At 45.8% G+C, this 18207-nt stretch overlaps 1 protein-coding gene across 1 annotated transcript in view; it reads right to left on the bottom strand.

The window, feature by feature from the left end:
* Window positions 1-12654: 12654 nt before the first annotated feature.
* The window catches only part of ZNF536 (zinc finger protein 536), a 424122-nt gene continuing 418569 nt past the window's right edge, over window positions 12655-18207 (bottom strand). Inside the window, exon 7 of the mRNA XM_054697056.1 lies at window positions 12655-12998. Coding sequence (XP_054553031.1) covers window positions 12754-12998 — 245 coding nt within the window. The 3' untranslated portion in view covers window positions 12655-12753. The remainder of the gene's footprint in view (window positions 12999-18207) is intronic.

The raw sequence follows: 18207 nt of genomic DNA, 5'->3' as shown, positions 1-18207 counted from the left end.
CCTGCGATCCTCCTAAACTTATTAGGGCCCTTCAGGTCCAAATCAGAGCCCATCACTCAGGGCTCATCACCTGGCATCCCAGCACCATCCTGGAAGCAGTTGCTCTCAGGACCTCCCTGCTCCCTTGCGCTCATGCTCAGACCCGCAGACTTTGACGTGCAAGACTGAATAGCTGAGGGTGAGATTGAGGCACCAGACAAGCAGGCCATCAGGGAGCTCGCTGCAGGAGCCCAGGCCCAGGACACGCTGGCTATTTCACAGCCTCTCTGATTTGGCTCCATCCTTGAGGCCAGATCAGTGGATCTGCCTGTTCTGCTCCCCACTCTGTCTCTGGTGAATCCTTCACTCCCACACCTCTGGCCTTCACCCCAGTTTTTCTACGAAAAAAAATAGACCTTGGGGGCTGCCGTCTGGCTTTGCAGGATGCAGGGATGAGCCACGGAACCAGGTTGTCTCTGCCTAAGCTCCATGCAGAGGACAGCTTCATCTGGAGCGGCCCAGGGGGATGATTGGACGTGCTATTTGTTTTCACAACCCTCTCACCTCTCTGTCATTGTACTCATTCACTCATTCATTTTTATGCATTCACTCAACACACACTCAGATATTTAACTGTCTCATCTCGGGTCGCCCTCAGCCGCAGGCACCTGGTGAGACAGGGCCATGCGGGCAGGTAGCCCATTGATGAGATGGTCTGGAAAGCTCAGGATCAAACATGGGGTGTTTCCTGAGGCCAGGGTTGGGTTCTGGCTCATAGTCTCATAGCCAGTGTCTAGCATGTGCCTGGCCTGATCGTGACACGTGGCATGAAGGAAAGTGCCCAAACAGGAGACGACAGCTGGTCAGCAGGAACACTATTCTCCTTCTTTGCCTGACCATACAGGGCCACAGCAGCGCATTCTGCAACCCGTGAGTTCTTTCCTCTGGGATTACAAACCTACTCCAGTAATTGCGCAACCACAACAATCTCCAGATACCACTCTGTAAATATTGTGTAGGTAGTCCTTGGCTGTAGCAAGTGTGACGACTTGCTGTCCGAGGGCACAGAACCCTGAGTTCTCTGTGCCCTCAGCCTTCTCTTCTCTGCAGTGGGTACATTGGGCACCATTATTTCTAAGATTTCTCCCTGAGCCAGCAGGCGATGATTCTAAATGTCAGATGGTGCTTGTAGGTGACCCTAGCTGGAACCTTATTAGTTCTACTGCCTTATTTTCAAGGGAAACAAGATATTTTAAATGCCTGGTGCCATACAGCAGCATCTCTCACCCCCTGCAAGAGGAGCAGACAATGAATGGAAGGCAGGGTGCATGTCAGGCCGTCCTCATTGCTAACAAATGCTCTCTCGTTGCCTCATCTGGCTCTTGGCTCCTGGCTCTGCCGGGTCAGACGTGGCAACACCCCCACTCTTTCCCAGGGTTCGGAAGGCCTAAGTGCTGGGGGAATAGGTCTTTGGAGAGGGAAATGATTCACGCCCCAGCAGAGCAGACTCCCCACCACCTGCTCCCACCACCCCTGGGCTCTGGGGGCACAGAGGCATGACCTAGAGGGGCTCACGTCTCCCGGGCGGATCTATTACATGCATTAAAGTAATTTACGCGCGGCCCTATAAAGTGTTTAATTCGTCGTGCCATCATCCATTCCAGAAGCGTGGCTCTTCATCGTGAATTATTTTTGAAGTATTTATGTGGACCTCACCGAAAATCACCCCAGTCAGCAAACTGAGAAATGGAAAGGCATTAAGAGGAGGCACTGACCCCAGGGTCACAGGCCTGAGTGTGGTCAGGGTCAACAGGGCGGAGAAGGGGCTGGGGTGGCCTCACAGATGCCGGCCAGCCTGCGGACTCCTTCCTCCCCGCCCACCGTGGTGGCATGGGCAGGGCACACATGTTCCTTCCAGCTGATGGTTGTGGTACTAACATGTGTAGCATTTCCTTTTGCAAAAAACCTCTCCATGATCTCGTGTGTTGCTCTCAATAGCCCTGCACAGCAGATGTTAGCACTTCATTTATAGATGAAGAAACTGAGGCTCAGAGTTCAAGGGGGGTGCCCAGGTTAGCAGACTGGAGCTTGGATTCAAGTTTCCTGATTCCAGTCACCCACTTGGCCACTGCGGTTCTGGGGAGCTCACTGGTGGGCTCAGGGATGTCACACCAGCCTTGTCAATGTGGGGACCCCAAGACCACCCTCAGACACACCCCACACTACAGGCCGAAAGAGCTCACCCAAGCACTCCAGGATGCTGCTTCCCCCCCCCCACCCCAACCCCGAGGTTAGTCAATAATCTTCTTTGTTTGGGGTCTCCTTTCTGGAGAACGCTGAAGAAACTTCTTTAAGAACTGACAACATTTTCACAATACTCTAGTGATTATTATCAAAGATCATTAGGCTGGGGATTTTTATTCATTCAAAAAATACTCATTTGAGGTCTTCCTCTGTTTGTACCAGGGCTCTAAAAGACAGGTCCCTGATCTCATGAAATTTACATTCCAGTAAGGAAGGCAGATCATGTAACCATGTAAACCAAAGGGTAAGCAAGGTAGTTTGGGGGAGTAATTAATTACTGCCACAAGGAAGATAGAAATAAGATAATGGACTGTGACATGGTACGTGGCCTAAACACATGGATCCAATGGTGACAGAAGCTTCTCTGAGGGACATCTGAGTTGAAAACTAAGAAGGTGAAGGTGCCCAGCGCCAAAAGGGCAAGGCCCTGGGATCAAAATGGGCTTGATAAGTCTGAAGGTCAAAAAGCTATTTTAGCTAGAGATGGAGAGAACAGAGATGAAGTCAGATCACAGAAGACCTTGAAGGCCATGGTAAGGAGTATATGTTTACAGTAAGGGGAAGCCCCAGTGCATTCAAGCAAAGTGGTAAAGTGAGCTGATTTGCTATCATTGCTGCAGTCTGAGTTCAATCCCCGGCCAGGGAGTTAACCCATATGGTGCATCAGACCTCTCCTGTCTCCCCGCAGCTCCCCTCAGTAGTGCATTTCTGTCTATCTGCCTGTTGCGCTCCCCACTCTGTCTCTGGTGAATCCTCTCACATTCAGCACCTCTAGCCTACACCTAAGCATATGCCCAGAATAATTAAAATCAGATGCCTAAATACTTGTAGGTGAATGCTCGCAGCAATACTATTTAAAATAGTAAAAAAAGTAAAAACAACTCACACGTTGATCAATAAGTGAGTGGAAATCAAAACATGGTCTAGATATGCAGTGGAGTCAATCACAGAAAGGAATGGCATGTGGATTCACAACCTGGTGAACCTTAACGTTGTCATTGTGAGATAAGTCAGACACAAAAGGGTGTGTATTGTATGAATCCATTTATATGAAACATCCAGGACTGGTAAATCCATGGAGAAGAAGGCCTCCCCTGGTGGTGCAGTGGTTGAGCGCTGGGCTCCAAAGCTGCCCGAGGCCTCAGCAGCACCGGTTCGATCCCCGGCCACCAGCGAGGGTCCCACATGGCGGGCAGACCTCTCCTGCAACGCCCGCTGCTCCCCTCAGCAGTGTTCATCAGTCGGCCTGCTCTGCTCTGCTCTCCACTCTGGCTCTGGTGAATTCTCTCACCCTCCCGCACTTCTGACTATACCCAGTGCGTGTATAAATGAATGAATGAATGAATGAATGAATGAATGAATGAATAAATAAATAAATAAATAAATAGATAAATAAATAAAGTCTTCAAAAAAAAAAATCCATGGAGAAGAATACAGATCGGTGCCACAAAATGCTAGGGAGCAGACTATGGAGTGAGCTGCTCAGTGGGTATGGGGTTTACTTCAGGGCTATGAAGGTGTTTTGGAACGTAATACAGTTGGTGATTATATATCATGAGTAAATACCACTGAAGTGTACATGCTAAAATAATTTTTATGATACACACATGTAACCGCAGTTTGTGTTTTTTTTTTTTTAAAGCTGATATTCTTGGGCACATGGATTCTTGTCACTCCAGCCCCAAAACCTGCATCCCAAGGCCCTCCACGGACTCTAATTTAACCAGTTCTGAAATCCCATCTTCAAACAGCACCTGTCCACCTACTTCAACCCACAACTCTCTTTTTTTTAAAGATCTATTTATTCATAAAAGAGCTGGGGTACAAGCCAGAGGTGCAGGAGGGTGAGAGGATTCACCCAAGACAGAGCCGGGAGCAGAACAGGCAGACTGACTGAAAGCACTGCTGAGGGGAGCAGCAGACGAGACATGACAGGTCTGCTGCACCATGTGAGCACCTCCCCGGCTGGCCAGGAATCAAACCCATGCTGCAGAGGCTGTGGATAGCCTCACAGCGCTGCACCAGCCCACTGTGCCACAGGGGAGGCCCCACAGCTCTCTTTAAATACATCTCACCTGGACCTCACCCAGACAGAAAGCCTCCCCAAGGGTCTTCTCTGTCCTCTGATAAAAAGGGGGGTCCTCACCCCACTTCCCAACAAATTACCTCCTGTAACTGAAAGCATTGGGAATGGAGGGCAGGGACCCTCCTGGCCTGGCCCCACTGGGCCCTGGCAACTGGCAAAACTCAGGCACCAAAGAGTGAGATGATCCAGCATGCTCCCCCTACACATCTTCCCCCGCACACCCCACAACTCCCGCTCCTATGCACCCTCCTCCTGGTGCTGCTAGGGTACACTTTCTGGTAACAGCTCTGATTCCGGGGAGGAAATGGGCAGTGATGTGGGAGGAAAACTGAGTTGAAGTGTCAATAATTTAAAAGCTATGAGGCATTGATCCTGTCGCGGTAATAGGGTTATCAGCTGGCTCCACGAAAGGCCCGCTTGCCTGCAGCAGTGCCAAAGCCACAGAGAGCCACATTTGGTCTCCCTAAAACCTGCCCTCAGGACTGGGGGCCTGCAGCATTGCACCCCTGGGGCAGGTGAGTTCCCCTGAAGATCATCGCTCCTTTTTCTTTGAACCCTCAGATGCATGAGGCTGGCTCCTCCGGGGACTGCAGGCTCTGAGCCAGGAGCCCTGTCCCCCACCCGCAGCGACATGAAGGCCCCGGGCGCCCCCGCCTGGCCTCCTAGCCCAGCTTAGTGCCCTGCAGGGTGCACCTCTCCAAGTGCACAGCCAAGAGCCCTGCCCCATCCGTCCCCCAGGTCTCCGAGTGAAAAAAGTCCAAAAAACTGCACGTGAGACCCTCCCCAGCGGAGAGGGAGACTTCCACTCTGCCGGTTACAGTTTGGGGCTTCTCTATGGCTCCCCCCAGCTCTACCTGGTGAGGAGCAGAGCTGGGTGCAGGGCTCCCCCAGTTCTCTCTGCTGGGGAGGACGGCTCACCAAGCAGGTGAAGGCCACCCAGACCGCATTTAGCATTTACTTTCATTGATTTTCAGGAGAGCTGACAGCCCAAAGTGGAGGCGTGGCGCCCAGCAGCAAGACACAGCGATGCAGAAAATGCAGGGGAAAGAACCTCGCGCACAAAGAAGTACACCCCACTTAGACCATCGCAGCTCTGTCTGGGATTTTTCCTGCTCTTGGAAAGTGTATTTCTTTGAGGTTGAACCCTCTGACCAAAGCCTCGGGTTTCTTCCAAGTCATTTGAGGAAACTTTCACCAAAAATCACTTTGCTAACAAAGAGAAAGGGCTGGCCCAAGGTGTGAGAGGAGCCCCCGGGGCTGCTGGTTTCACTTTCTCAGTGTGCATCTTTGATTTTAAAAGATGTGACCTCTGACACTCAACTTCCTTATCTCTTTTCTGAGAACCGCAGCGTGGTTTACATTCCAGACAAATCACAGTCCCCGACTTCCTGTCCAGTGCATGCCTCCACCTCTCAGAGCTCAGGTGACTGGATTGATGGAGCCGCTCTTGCTGCCTCTCCCAGCCAAACTTCTCATAACCCGGGGCATAAATAATCACATGTTTTATAAATAGCTGCGGACAAGGGGCTGTAAAACAACGAAGATATATTTGTGCCTTTATGTCCTAGAAATATTTTCTAAAATGACTGCTTTATTTGGTGTGATTTGAATGGGGAGGGTCCTGTGTATACACAACAATCCCCAAAGTTTTGCCCTGCAACCCCCCACCCCCTCAGACCAGCACTATAGTTAGCAAATTGATAAGGTTCCATGGGCAAGCTTTATTCGTTCTGACACAAGCCTATGACACTTTATAAAAAGAAGTAATCCAGAACAATCTCTAGGTAATTAACACCTAGATAAACAAACATAAATTTCTATATTGCATTTATTTGGACTACCACTCAAATATGCGTGAACCATGCTTTTTTAATTAAAAGATAAATCCATGTGACACTTAGCCTCAAACTTAATTATTCAGCATAGTATAATAAAAAATAGAGCCCATTAAATGTGTCTTGCACTGTATTTCTGTATTAACAGCAAAACAGTTCGGTCTGGGATCATTTAAATTTTCCCCCTCCTCTTTGCTTGTGATTTCCCTGTTCACATAAGCCCTCCTTCTCCCTCCCTGCCTCCCTCCCTCCCTTTTTCCATCTCTCTTTTCTCTTAACGCCAACAGGTGAAGAGATTAAAACTCTACACAAGCCCCTACATGGAATGCTCAGCTGGGTGACATTTTTAATATTGCATTACGCTATGATTTTTTTTTCCTTCCCCATGGAAACATACCTCTAGTTTGGTGCAACATGCCCAGCCCTTCTATCCTGAAATGAAGATCACAATATTTAACACTAATTTCCTTGGGATTGTGCTTACAATACACCAGGTGAGGCTTTCATAATATACTGTTACAATACAGATGTTAAACAGAGAGGGGGGAGCGTGCAAATCCCAAACTACAAGAGACAGCAGGGTTATCATTTTATAAAAGTTTCAGCACAAAATAGTATCTGAGAATAAGGCAGTCTAGGCAGGCCAGCAGCTTCCAGCCACCAGGAGGAGAAAGTCACATTTGAGCCATTTCCCACCTGACTTGGAGCAGAAACAAAGATTCAGACCATCAACAACAACAGTTGAAATAATGCCCACGTGCCAGGCACCACGGGCGGTGCTGTGTGCTCCCCTTGACCGTCCATCCTCACAGTCGCTGTGCTGGGGCAGGCAGATTGAAGCCCATGCTCTGAGCGGCTGACCTCACGCTGGCCTCCGCTCTGGGCAGCCATAGTTGGCTCAGCCAAGACATAGGCCTTAAGAGGCTTAAGACCCAAGGTAACTGACCTCTTGGGTTTGTCCAGAACTGCCTTAGCATTAGCACTGAAACGACCCTGTCCTGGGAGACCTGTTCATCCAGACAAAGCAGGATGTTTCGTGTTCTATGAACATGTCTCCAGCAAACATGGCTGCTGCCAGGGTCACCAGGCTCACCCACAGGGAGTGGAACCAGAGCCAAACAGAAACCTGGGTTGGGCCCAGGAGGTGTTCACTCTCTCCCTCCCAGAGGATAAGGCGCCAGTGGTTCTCTCGGATCCTGTAAATCAACTTGAATTACACTGAGCTGACTCCTGTCTTGACCGACCTCTCTACAGGATGTGCTTCATTTCCACGTGCAGGTGGCTCCTGGCCAGTGTCACAATGTCACCACAGTCTCCCGCACAGCTCTGCACATTATCGTCTCTCCTAACTTCAGAAAGACCCTTGTGTTGACCACTTACTAGATGAAGAAGCAGATTTGGGCATTAGCGTGATCAGGCAGGATCGCACAGCCGCCCAAGAGGGACAAACAGGCCTGGACAGGCCCCATGGCCTGGACTGTACTGCCTCTCCACCGGCTGCCTTGTCCTTCATCTCACTTCATCATCACCTCCATGGGTTAAAGCCAGGTTAGCTTTGATTTTTCTTTTCCAGATATGTTATATTTACCTGTGTGATTGTTGGGGATGAACACAGCTTTCTCCTTTGACAGTGATCTGAGACCATGATACCTGACTTGCCAGGTGATCTTCAGCTTGTGGCTCTGGCCTGGCACACAGTAGGTGTTCTGCAAACATTCACTGAACAAGTATAATAGCTCTAACTCCAAGACCGTTTTATTTTCCCACTGAATCTTACTCTTTTCCCAGCTGCCCTCTGCCGCCCCTGTGAATGTCAAGCTTTAATACTCTGATTTTCCAAATGTGAGAAAAAGAAAACAAAAAAACTTAAGTCATTTGTGCAGGACCACTTGTCTGAAGGGGATGAATATGGGAGGATCCTTGCCAGACACAGAGATTTTTCTAGTGCGTAGTGTTTTGTGAGTGTGAAATTAACCTCAAATGTATCCATAATTTATCACACCACAATAGTGGGGGTACTTTACAGGATGTATACATGATTTCCCCTACTTTATTGCATTTAGTTTCATAATTTTACCAATATGATCAATGAACTGAGAACACTTAAATTGTTCAAGATCATTCAGTGGGTAAGTACTAGATCTGACATTCACATTTAAGTCTGTGCACCCGGATTTTACGTTCTGTACAAGGTACTAATCTGACAATTCTCCATAACTATATGAGAAATCAAAATATTTTGATGGAAATATATATTGATGTTTCTTTAGAAGGCCTCCTTCCAGTTTTATTTTTATTTTATAACAGCCTTATTGAGATATAATTCACATACCATAAAACTCACCCTTTTAAAGTATACAATTCAGTGGTTTTTAGTGTGCTCAGAGTTGGGTAACTCTCATCACTATCTAATTTTAGAATATTTTTATCACCCCAAAAAGAAAGCTCGAACTCACTCATTGCAGCCCCTGCCTGCCCCCTCCCCCACCCTGAGAGCGCTAGTCTACTTGCTTCTCCTAAGTTACCTGTTCTGGAGTGCGGCCTCCTGGGAGCTGCTGCTTGTCCTTAGCATCCCGTTTGCAAGGTCCCTCTGTGTTGTGGCATGCACACTACTTCATTCCTCTCGGTGGCACACTAGCATTCCCTTCTAGGGGTCAAGAAACCACATTCTAGTCCCAGTTTTTCAAACACATTTTCAGCAAACAAGTAAAAATTGGGAACCTGCACGTTCGATCCAGGTGTCCAGTGTCTCTTGGAAACTCTGAGCTCCTGATGCCTTATTCCTTGTGTGGCCAGCAGACAGCAGATAGAAGGTTTCACCGTCCCTGTCAGAGGGCACTGTCCAGCCTCAGAGAGGCCCCCATCCCTGACCCCTCGTCTATCACTGAGGGGTCCTCCCTGACCCCCAGAGGCATGTGGGCTGGGGACCAGTGGTGTGTGCAGCTCTTGTGGAAGCCATGACCCTGCAATCAGCCTTCTTCCCTCATGGGGCTGCTTCCGGATCCCTCGTAACCACCATTGCTGTTTGTCATGAGGGCCAGTTAGGACTGCCCGGGACCCCATTCAGATGACCATCCAAGGACAGCACCTGTCTGGCATCCTGAAAGAAACATGGTAACTTACAAATTCCTATGAAGTGTGAGCAGAAGCCTTTTCTTAGAGCATGTCCTCGGCCTTCCGTATTCCAGAGCTGCAGCAAGCACTAAGCAACCTGCCTTTAAAACCAAAAGCAAAACAATCACACACGCGCACGCACACACATAAACACACACACACACACATATCGGAAAGTCACTCTGTACATCAATTTTGGGACACTCTCTTCCAATCCTCCCAAGTCAATGTCAAGCTCTGCCTTGTCAGTAACTGCACACAGTCTACTGTGTGACTCTGTTCTTTTTTTTCTTTCACTGGAGGAATAATTTAGATTATCCTCCCATAATTTGGAAGTAAAAGACTTTCTTATGTTTAATGATTTTTTTTCAAACTTTCTACCAGTAAAGGGGAAGAATAGATCCCAAGGCTTTAAGTGTCTTCTATTTTCACCTTCCCATAGGTTGTATCTTACTGAAACTGATGCCTGCAAGCCTTTAAAGAAACAGCTCACAGACGCACACACACACACACACACACACACACACACACGTGGGTGAGCATGAGCACACACGGGCACACACCAGGCATACATATGTCGTTTGTGCTGCATCTGGATTTGTTCGGCTTGTCAAAGCACATGGCTGTGAGGACATCCACTCAGAGCTTGGCAAGGCTTTTTGTATCAGTGGGGTTTGACCAGGTCTTAGCAAACTTTGCTCAAACTGCAGAAAGGTTTTTTACCCTCCCTAATAAATATAAGTGAATCGGAAAAGATGACTTTTTTTTTTTAGAGGTAGAGGTTTTATTGCGTAAAACACTGGATAAAACTGGACTGCTTCAAAGACATTTTATTCTAACAGCAGAAAGAAAACAGTCATTGCTGAAAAAACAACTTTTAATACTTTCTATACCAGAATAAAGTTCTGTCAACTGATGTATTATAATAATAAATAATGACCAAGAATAAACTTTAAATACAAAGTTTTCTACTTGTTACAAGCATAGCAACAAAATCCTCTACTCTATTGATCTCAGATTTCCTCCAAGATAGATTTTTTTTTCTTTGTGTAGGAATGTAGACAGTATTATGACCAGCATCACAGACTACAGAAGTTACAGGGAAAAAACTTGACATGTTTAGATATGAGAACCTGATGACATTCAGAAACTGACACTGCATCACTGTGGCTGCCACTTGTTTGTATTACAAGTTACAAATGTTCTGGAAAGGAAGCCTGTGTCAGAGGGGGAAATAAGGATGGGAGCACTGGACAAAATGGAATCAACACACACGCCACAAAGAAGAGGGGATGTTCCCAGTGTCACAAACAGAATTATTGCCTGTCGCATCTGAGGATGCTCAGAAGACACAAAGAATATACTGAGACTTCCAAAGTGCTAGAAATGGAATGTGGCTCTTGTTTTTTTTTTTTTCCTCTCTTTTTTTCTCCTTTTTACTTTTTTTTCTTCTTTTTTTTTTTATATATTTTTCTTTGCTAAGATACCAAAGGCGGGGCAAGCACACAGAAAGCAAGAGACTGGCACAGCCACCAAACACAGTAGTGCAGTTAAAATCCTAAAGCTTACTACAGTCAGAAAGTTCCAATAACATTTCAGTCCTTTCTCTAGGATCATAGAAACAGTTGCATTAAGTTTATCAACTCGATTTAAGTAAGGCAGTGAGAACTATTCTAGAAAAACAAGAAAGCAGCTTGCTCTATGCCAGATGGGTCCAAGTTGCACAGAGACCTCATTTACACTGAAACCTCGGGTAGATGACACCCTCTCGACAGCATATGCAAACCGGATTCCTTATTAGCCTGAGATTCCTTCTGGTCTCAGGATAGCGCTAAGCATTTTATTTACATTGATTGCAGTTTAGTATTTTTTGTAAACTGCTGTAGGCAGAGCTGAAGTTTTTAAGGCCCTGGGGTTTTATTCTGTGCTCCCAGCCTGCAAGGAAATATTGACTTTTTTTTTAAGTCTGAATGATTTTGTTTTAGAAGAAGTTAATACTTTAATACTTCCCTACCATCACAAGCAACAGCACCAATTACATGTCACGCAGAGGAAGGACACTAAACGGCTGAACTTCTACGCCATTCTAGCAGATTCAAGAATAAACCCTTTACAAGTCTCCTTAAATCATTTTTTTTTCCCAAATGAGTTAAGTGTTTTATTATTGGCCCTCAAAAATCTCCCTCCGGGTGGTGTAGAACTTGATAAATTTGGAGTATCCAATCAGTAGAAAATCTAAAATCTACAAAAATATAGAACACATTTGTTTTACAAAAACAGACATTTTAACTCAAACAGTTTTCTTCATTAGCGATAGAGAGCAGGATGTTTAGATCCATATTTTAATACAAGCTTTTTCATAAGCGTTGCTGGAGAAGAAATCTTGCCTCATGTCTGTGACACTTATAAAAACTAACACATGAAAAAAAAAATCTGATAATAAGGACCACAGCAGCCTTCATTCAAGTAAAATTTTCAAAATCATAATAAAAAACAATCTATTTTTCCACATTTCCATTTCTCACCAGCACCGTCTATGGATCACGCTGGCTAGATTTTTAAAACAACACTTTATATAATGTATTCCTAATTTTTTTTTACCAGCAACCTTCTTTTTCATCCAAAAACTGAAGCAAAAAAAAAAAAAAAAAAAAAAAAGACAAGCAAGAAAAAAAGCATTTCCCTCAATATTGCAATTTGATCTAAAAAAAAAAAAAGGAATTACTCATCAAACCTGCAATGGACATTTGTCTGCAGACACTTCCTGACCATTGATTCATTTGGCTGTGTATTTTTTCGAAATGCACATGGAAGATGGCAAAGCTGCAGCGCCCGGCAGCCCTGGCGCAGCGGAGCCGCTAAGGTTTCTCCCAGAGTGCAGTTTCCACACCGCGGGATTGATTTTCTCTGCAGTGACCGCTCCAGCCTGACTGGCACCGACCGGGCTGCTCCCCGCAAGTGTCATTAGGGTTCGAGGCCAATGACAGCGGCCGGTGTCAGGTTCTAGAGGTGTTTTCAACAATGAAAACACGCCCCTCCATCTTCAAGGCAGCTCTAAATCATTTAGACAGTATTGTTTTTCAGTTAAGAGCGTGATTTTTGGACAAAGAAGACTTTAGAGGGGGGCCCCCAGCTCCTCCTCCGAGCTGGAGGACACGAGCATTTCTGAAATGTCTTTTCCCTCCCACCTGCATTGTTTGGAAGTACTTGTTGCCGGGTAACAGTTTAGCAGCCATTTTCAAGGGCTGGGATTTTTTTTTTTTTAATATATATATAGATATCTTTTAAAATTTTTTAAATGTTCTATACACTAGTGGGGTGGGGGGCGTTGTACATGATTCCGCCCTCCCCTTGGAATGCAGTTAGCAAACTCCTTTATCAGATGAATCATCTGAAAACCGTGTAAGCGAATATTGCGGTGGACAGGTTGCTTCCTTAGTTGCGTTCCTCCTGGGCCTTGACGCCCTCCTCTGTTAGCTCCGCTGAGCTACCCGCCTTGACAGCTGTGGGGTCTTCGAAATTCCCAGAAGCTTCCGAGTCAACTCTGGAGCGCTTGAACCTGCGGTCGGGATACTGGCTGTTGTCAAAAGGCATGCGATGAACACACAGAACGTGAGTCTTCAGGTTCCCCTTCTGAGAGGCACTGTAGGGGCAGTAGCGGCACTGGAAAGGCCTGTGACCTGCAGGCAGAGAGAGCGCGTCAGTTCTGCTGCTGACCCCTTCCAGCCCGTGCTCCAAGGCCAGGGCCGTTATTACCAATAGTATCAATATTGCATCAACATTACTGCTTTGCAGAAACCAAATAGCACAGGCTAGGACAGCAGCCAGTACAGGAATGTGGACAAATAATAATTTACTTGGACACATCGTAAATGACCAAATAATAACAACGTGGGCAGGGATTTCAAAGATTTTTCCATCCCAGCCAGAATTTTTTAATTCAGATTTTCTAAGTGTCAGGAGAAAAAGTCCCCAACACCTAGAACTTTTTTGATAAAGGGTTAGTTAGTGACTATTCAGGCTTTGCAGGCCAAGAGGCTAAATCAAGATATTATGTAGCTACGCCTATAGCGAGACAGATAACATTTCCAACCTTTTATTGATGCAATTCAAAACTTTATGGATACTGAAATTTGAATTTTATGTAATTTTCATGTCTAATGAAATATTATTCTTGCCTGTTTTGTTGTTGTTGTTTGTTTGCTTTTTAACCATTTAAAAATGTAGACACTGCTCTTAGCTCCCAAGTTCTACAAAACACAGTGGGTAGATCTGACCCCCATTGCACACAAAAACACCCCAACTCCCTCCATCTGCGATGCTGACTCGGTCAGTTCACTTTCTTACCCCCATTAACTCTCTATTGCTAAGCAAACCAAATACGACTTTGGGGTGTGTTGGTGGGGGTAAAAGCAGGGTATGACCCAGCCTCCCTTTCTGCAGAGCTGGAGGTGCTAAGCTGGAGGCATCTGTGGGGCCAGGGCCTCATGATCTCTATAGGGAAGGCATCATTAAAAACTAGGACTCTCAGATCATCAAAGCCAGCATAATTTTAAAGAATTTCTATTCCAAACACCATAGCTTTAACATCACACTTTTCTAGAAAGTCTCTCAATCGAAACAGAAGATGCAATCTGTAGAAATTCACCTGCTCCTCTCTGCATGAGCTCTCTGTTTTGATGCTCTGCAGACATGCAAACATTTCTGCCACCTTGAGGAGCCAGGAAAGCATCTGGTTTGGGAAGTTGTAATGGAACAATTGCATTCCCCCAATGCTGGGAAGCTGCGATATGCAGTTCCTGGCAGCTCCTGATGCTGGCCCACCCAGCACCCAGAGAGGTCAAGGCCCAGGGCTGGTTTCATTTGCTCAGAAAAATAAACAAGTAAATAAATGGGTCCAACCATTTACCCCAGAAAACATCCAAATAGCATATTCAGCACTTTTCCTAAATCAGTAATAGCAGAAGTCCTGTTTATCTACTTAGCAAAGCAGTCTTGTTCCTCAGAAACTGGAGACCAACCAAATGTTTGGAGCTGAAGCTCACTTTTCCACCCAAATGCCCACAGCACTTGCTTCCTCTTAGTGGATTTCAGGAGTTAGCTCTCTCCTTCCCTTCTAGTCATCTGGGCTCCAGCACAAATCCATTAGACCTTTGAATCTTTCTCTCTCCAACCCTCCCTCCAGAGGCTGCTCCAGCATGAGCCGCTCTTTATCCCAGAGAGGTGGGAGGACCTCCCTTCCTCCGGCATCCCCACCCCCTAGCTAGACTCCCCAGGGATACCTGAGTGAGTGCCTAAAGCCAAAACTCAGCTATGATTTACTCACCAAGATCTTTCCTGGTCCTCTAATGTTGTGTAATAATAATAATAATAATAATAATAATAATAATGGTACAAACCAGGAGTCACATAGCTCAGTCCCAACCACTGCACCATCTCTGGATGGAGCCTCCTTGGCCCACATCAAGCCAAACCTCAGCCCAAAGCTCTCATTCCGCAGGGTGTTACCCTCTCCCCCAAATAACACTTCCAGTCTCTATAGACCCAAATCCAATCTTCTTTGAAGACTCTGCTCAACTGGAATGCATTCTCTGTGGGCTCTGGTTGGCTGCAAGCTCCCGAGGCAGGACACACAGAGTCACTGCTGCCAAGTCCACCGGCTGGCACGGAGCAAGCGGGCACGGGCTGTGTGTGGAGCTGGAAGATTACCTGCATGCCTCACCTTGCCTGGTTTTTGAAGGAATTATCAATTTGGGGAAAGACTTGATGTTATTTTTTGTTTCTGTTGTTGCATCTAACTCAAGACTGAATTTGATCAACTTTTCCATTTGCAAGAGCCATGGACTTTGGAGTTTAGAATAAATGAAACCTAAGAAAAGTGCATTTGCTGCTGGTACTTCCAGACAATCTACCGCAGCAAGAAGAGCGTAATCATCAGGAGAAGCCTGCACCACAAATGTAAGAGAAAGACCCCTTGCCTTCCTGTTACCCCAGACCACCTGTAGGGCTTGGTCCCTGCTCCTGTAGACCCCCTGGGTTGCTGGGAGTGGAAAACTGAGCCTGGCGTAATTAATGTGAATTTAGGATTTTTACTAAGAACATAAATGGCCCTAGTCATCATGACAGGGGAGCTAATGCATACACTGAAGGGAAGAATTGGAGTGCCTATGGGGTGCCTATAGGACAAGAAAGGGTCACCCACCCCCCAGCACAATAGCGAATGTAAGACAATGCTAAACTGGGCATCAGTGAGTTTCAAGCGCATCCCTTAGACGCAACCATCCAACTCGTGAAGTTGTTAACACTAAGTGCACTAAGGTGTGCCCAGGGCTCAGGAGCAGGGAGTTAAGGAACCCGGAAAAGGCAGCTGTTGAGCAGAAGAAAGGAGAGCCCCGGTGTCTAGCAGTAGGCCTAGGCCCCAAACATAGGTCATTTAGAGAATTTGAGGGGAAGAACAGAGACGCTAGGAAGTCTGAGGAAGATTTTGCAGGTTTTGTTCAAGCTCCTCAGAATTGCATTGTGTTTTCTGGGCTCCCACCAAGCATCACTCTGTGACAGCTTACAGATTCAACCGCCGTGCTTGGATGAAAGCTAGCATACACCACATGCTCACCTACTTATTATAAGGCAGTGAGTTACTGGTGGAGAATATCACCATGGACTGAATACTTAATTTTGGTGTTAAGAACTCCAAATAATTAATCAATAAATATTTAACACAAACCCAAAACCATAGGCACTATAATCCAAAAAGGTTGACGGAGGTCTGAGGCAAAATGGCTCAACCATGTATGGTATTAATAGATCTAGAGGGATGGAAACTAGACTTTCGGTGGTGAACAAAACCTAGCAGATGCAGATGTTGATTTATAAGGCTGTACACCTGGGACCTACATAATGTTATAAACCTGTGTTACTTCAATAAGAACATTTTAAAAATCAACCTCAGGTCGCCAGGGCTCATAGTGGTTGTTCCATTCTCCCTTGGTTTTGCCCCTCCATCAGAGCATTTATTATATCTGCTATGATCATTACTGGAGAATACATTTCTGTATAAATTCTGCACTACAAATTGAAGCCACCCTCTCTGCAAACTGTATCACCACGGGAGCCACACACTGGGCATTTGGCAAACCAAATAAAGATCCTCAAATATCACCTTTCATCACAATAAAAGCCTTTTTGAATTGACCAACTTGGGATAAAAGCACTTAGTACATTTTTCCCAACAATCAATTTTAAAATATTAATCATGACTTTAGCGTATGGTTATGTTTGAATCTCTATTTCTTGGTACAGCGAAAGAGGTACAAAAATTCTGGCCTATTTGAATATTTCCATCATCAAAACATCAGTATTGAACAAGTTTTCAATTTAATGTAAGTGAGGAGGGAATTTGTGTGTGTGCTATAACGCCCTGCCTGTGTATATTTGCAAGATGTTTTCAGAATCACTGGGCGTTGGGCCCGGCAATGTGCCTTGTATGTCTTGATAGAAGCCCCACAGAGAACGGTGCTCATGCAAGGTCCCACAGGCTTGCCACCCCCAGGCGCTCAGATCCCCTTTTGCACATTTACCCGCAGAGTTGAACTTTACGGCAGCTTTGTTAAGGAGTGGATCAGCCCCGTGCACAGGTGAGGAAGTCAAGATAGAGCAGACCTGGAGATTTGAATTTAAAATGAATCTCCAGTGAATATAAAGCACACAGATTCCATAATTGTTCAAATTACTACAAGAGCCATATTAAAATGTGTTTTAATAAGACACACATACCACATACACATAGTGACACACACATGCACCATGCCCATACGCACACTATCTACATACAGTATACACTAACATTCACCACATACACATACACCACACACCACACAGACATCATACGTACATATACCATACACACACCCACTATGCCTGAAAAGCACACATGACCTCATACACCACACACTTACACACATATACCATACACATAATGACACATGCACCATACACAAACATACATTACACATATACACTACGCATACACATTCACCACACACACACCATATATGCACACCACACACACAGATCACATACATACCCCTTACGCAGGAATCATACTCACACATATCACGCACACATAATGACATACAATACACCATACACAAGCATATACTACACACATACCCTATGTACACACATTTACCACACATATACATACCAGACATGCATACACCACTACACATGAATCACACACATACACTGTATACACATATTTACTGCCTATCATACAACATACATATGCCACACACTTACATGCAGATATATGCCACACACATGCATAATAAACATACACACATATGCCACACACACTACACATATACACACATATCCCACATACATAAACACCATAAACACACACACTTACATACACACACACCACTTACACCCTTTTGAGTGGTTTGTTGAAAGCTTTCCATGAGACAGATGTGGAAGAAAGTTCTCTGGAGACAGGCCAGGCCCACTCTATGGAGAGGTGGGTGTGGTCCAGAAGGCACTGCTCTCTCCCAAGCATCAAATTGACCTGGAAGCTTGAGCATTTGGGCACAGGAACATTTACTTCCAAACAGAAAGCTGTTAATATTCAAAGCACTTTCAAAAAGTTGATACATTTCTGAGTCCAGGTAAGTGTGGATGAAGTTTCAGATGCTAAACCATTCGTCCATGTGAAGCTTGTGGTACTGGTACCAACACAGCGACATTGCGATTAGTCGCTTTTAGTCAGAAAACATGAGCACAGGTGCCAGAACCAGTCCAAGGCTGAGGGCCCCCTGCATGACCCGCTGGGGTGATCAGACCCTTGTGACAGAAAAGGGGCCATGAGCCACGGGCAGCACAAGGGCCAGG

Source organism: Talpa occidentalis, unplaced genomic scaffold (assembly GCF_014898055.3).
Source record: "Talpa occidentalis isolate TD23 unplaced genomic scaffold, MPIMG_talOcc4v2.1 talOcc4.17, whole genome shotgun sequence".
In the NCBI taxonomy this organism is placed as follows: Eukaryota; Metazoa; Chordata; class Mammalia; order Eulipotyphla; family Talpidae; genus Talpa; species Talpa occidentalis.
Note: the sequence above shows the minus strand (reverse complement) of the source record. Positions and strands in the feature narration are given on the sequence as shown.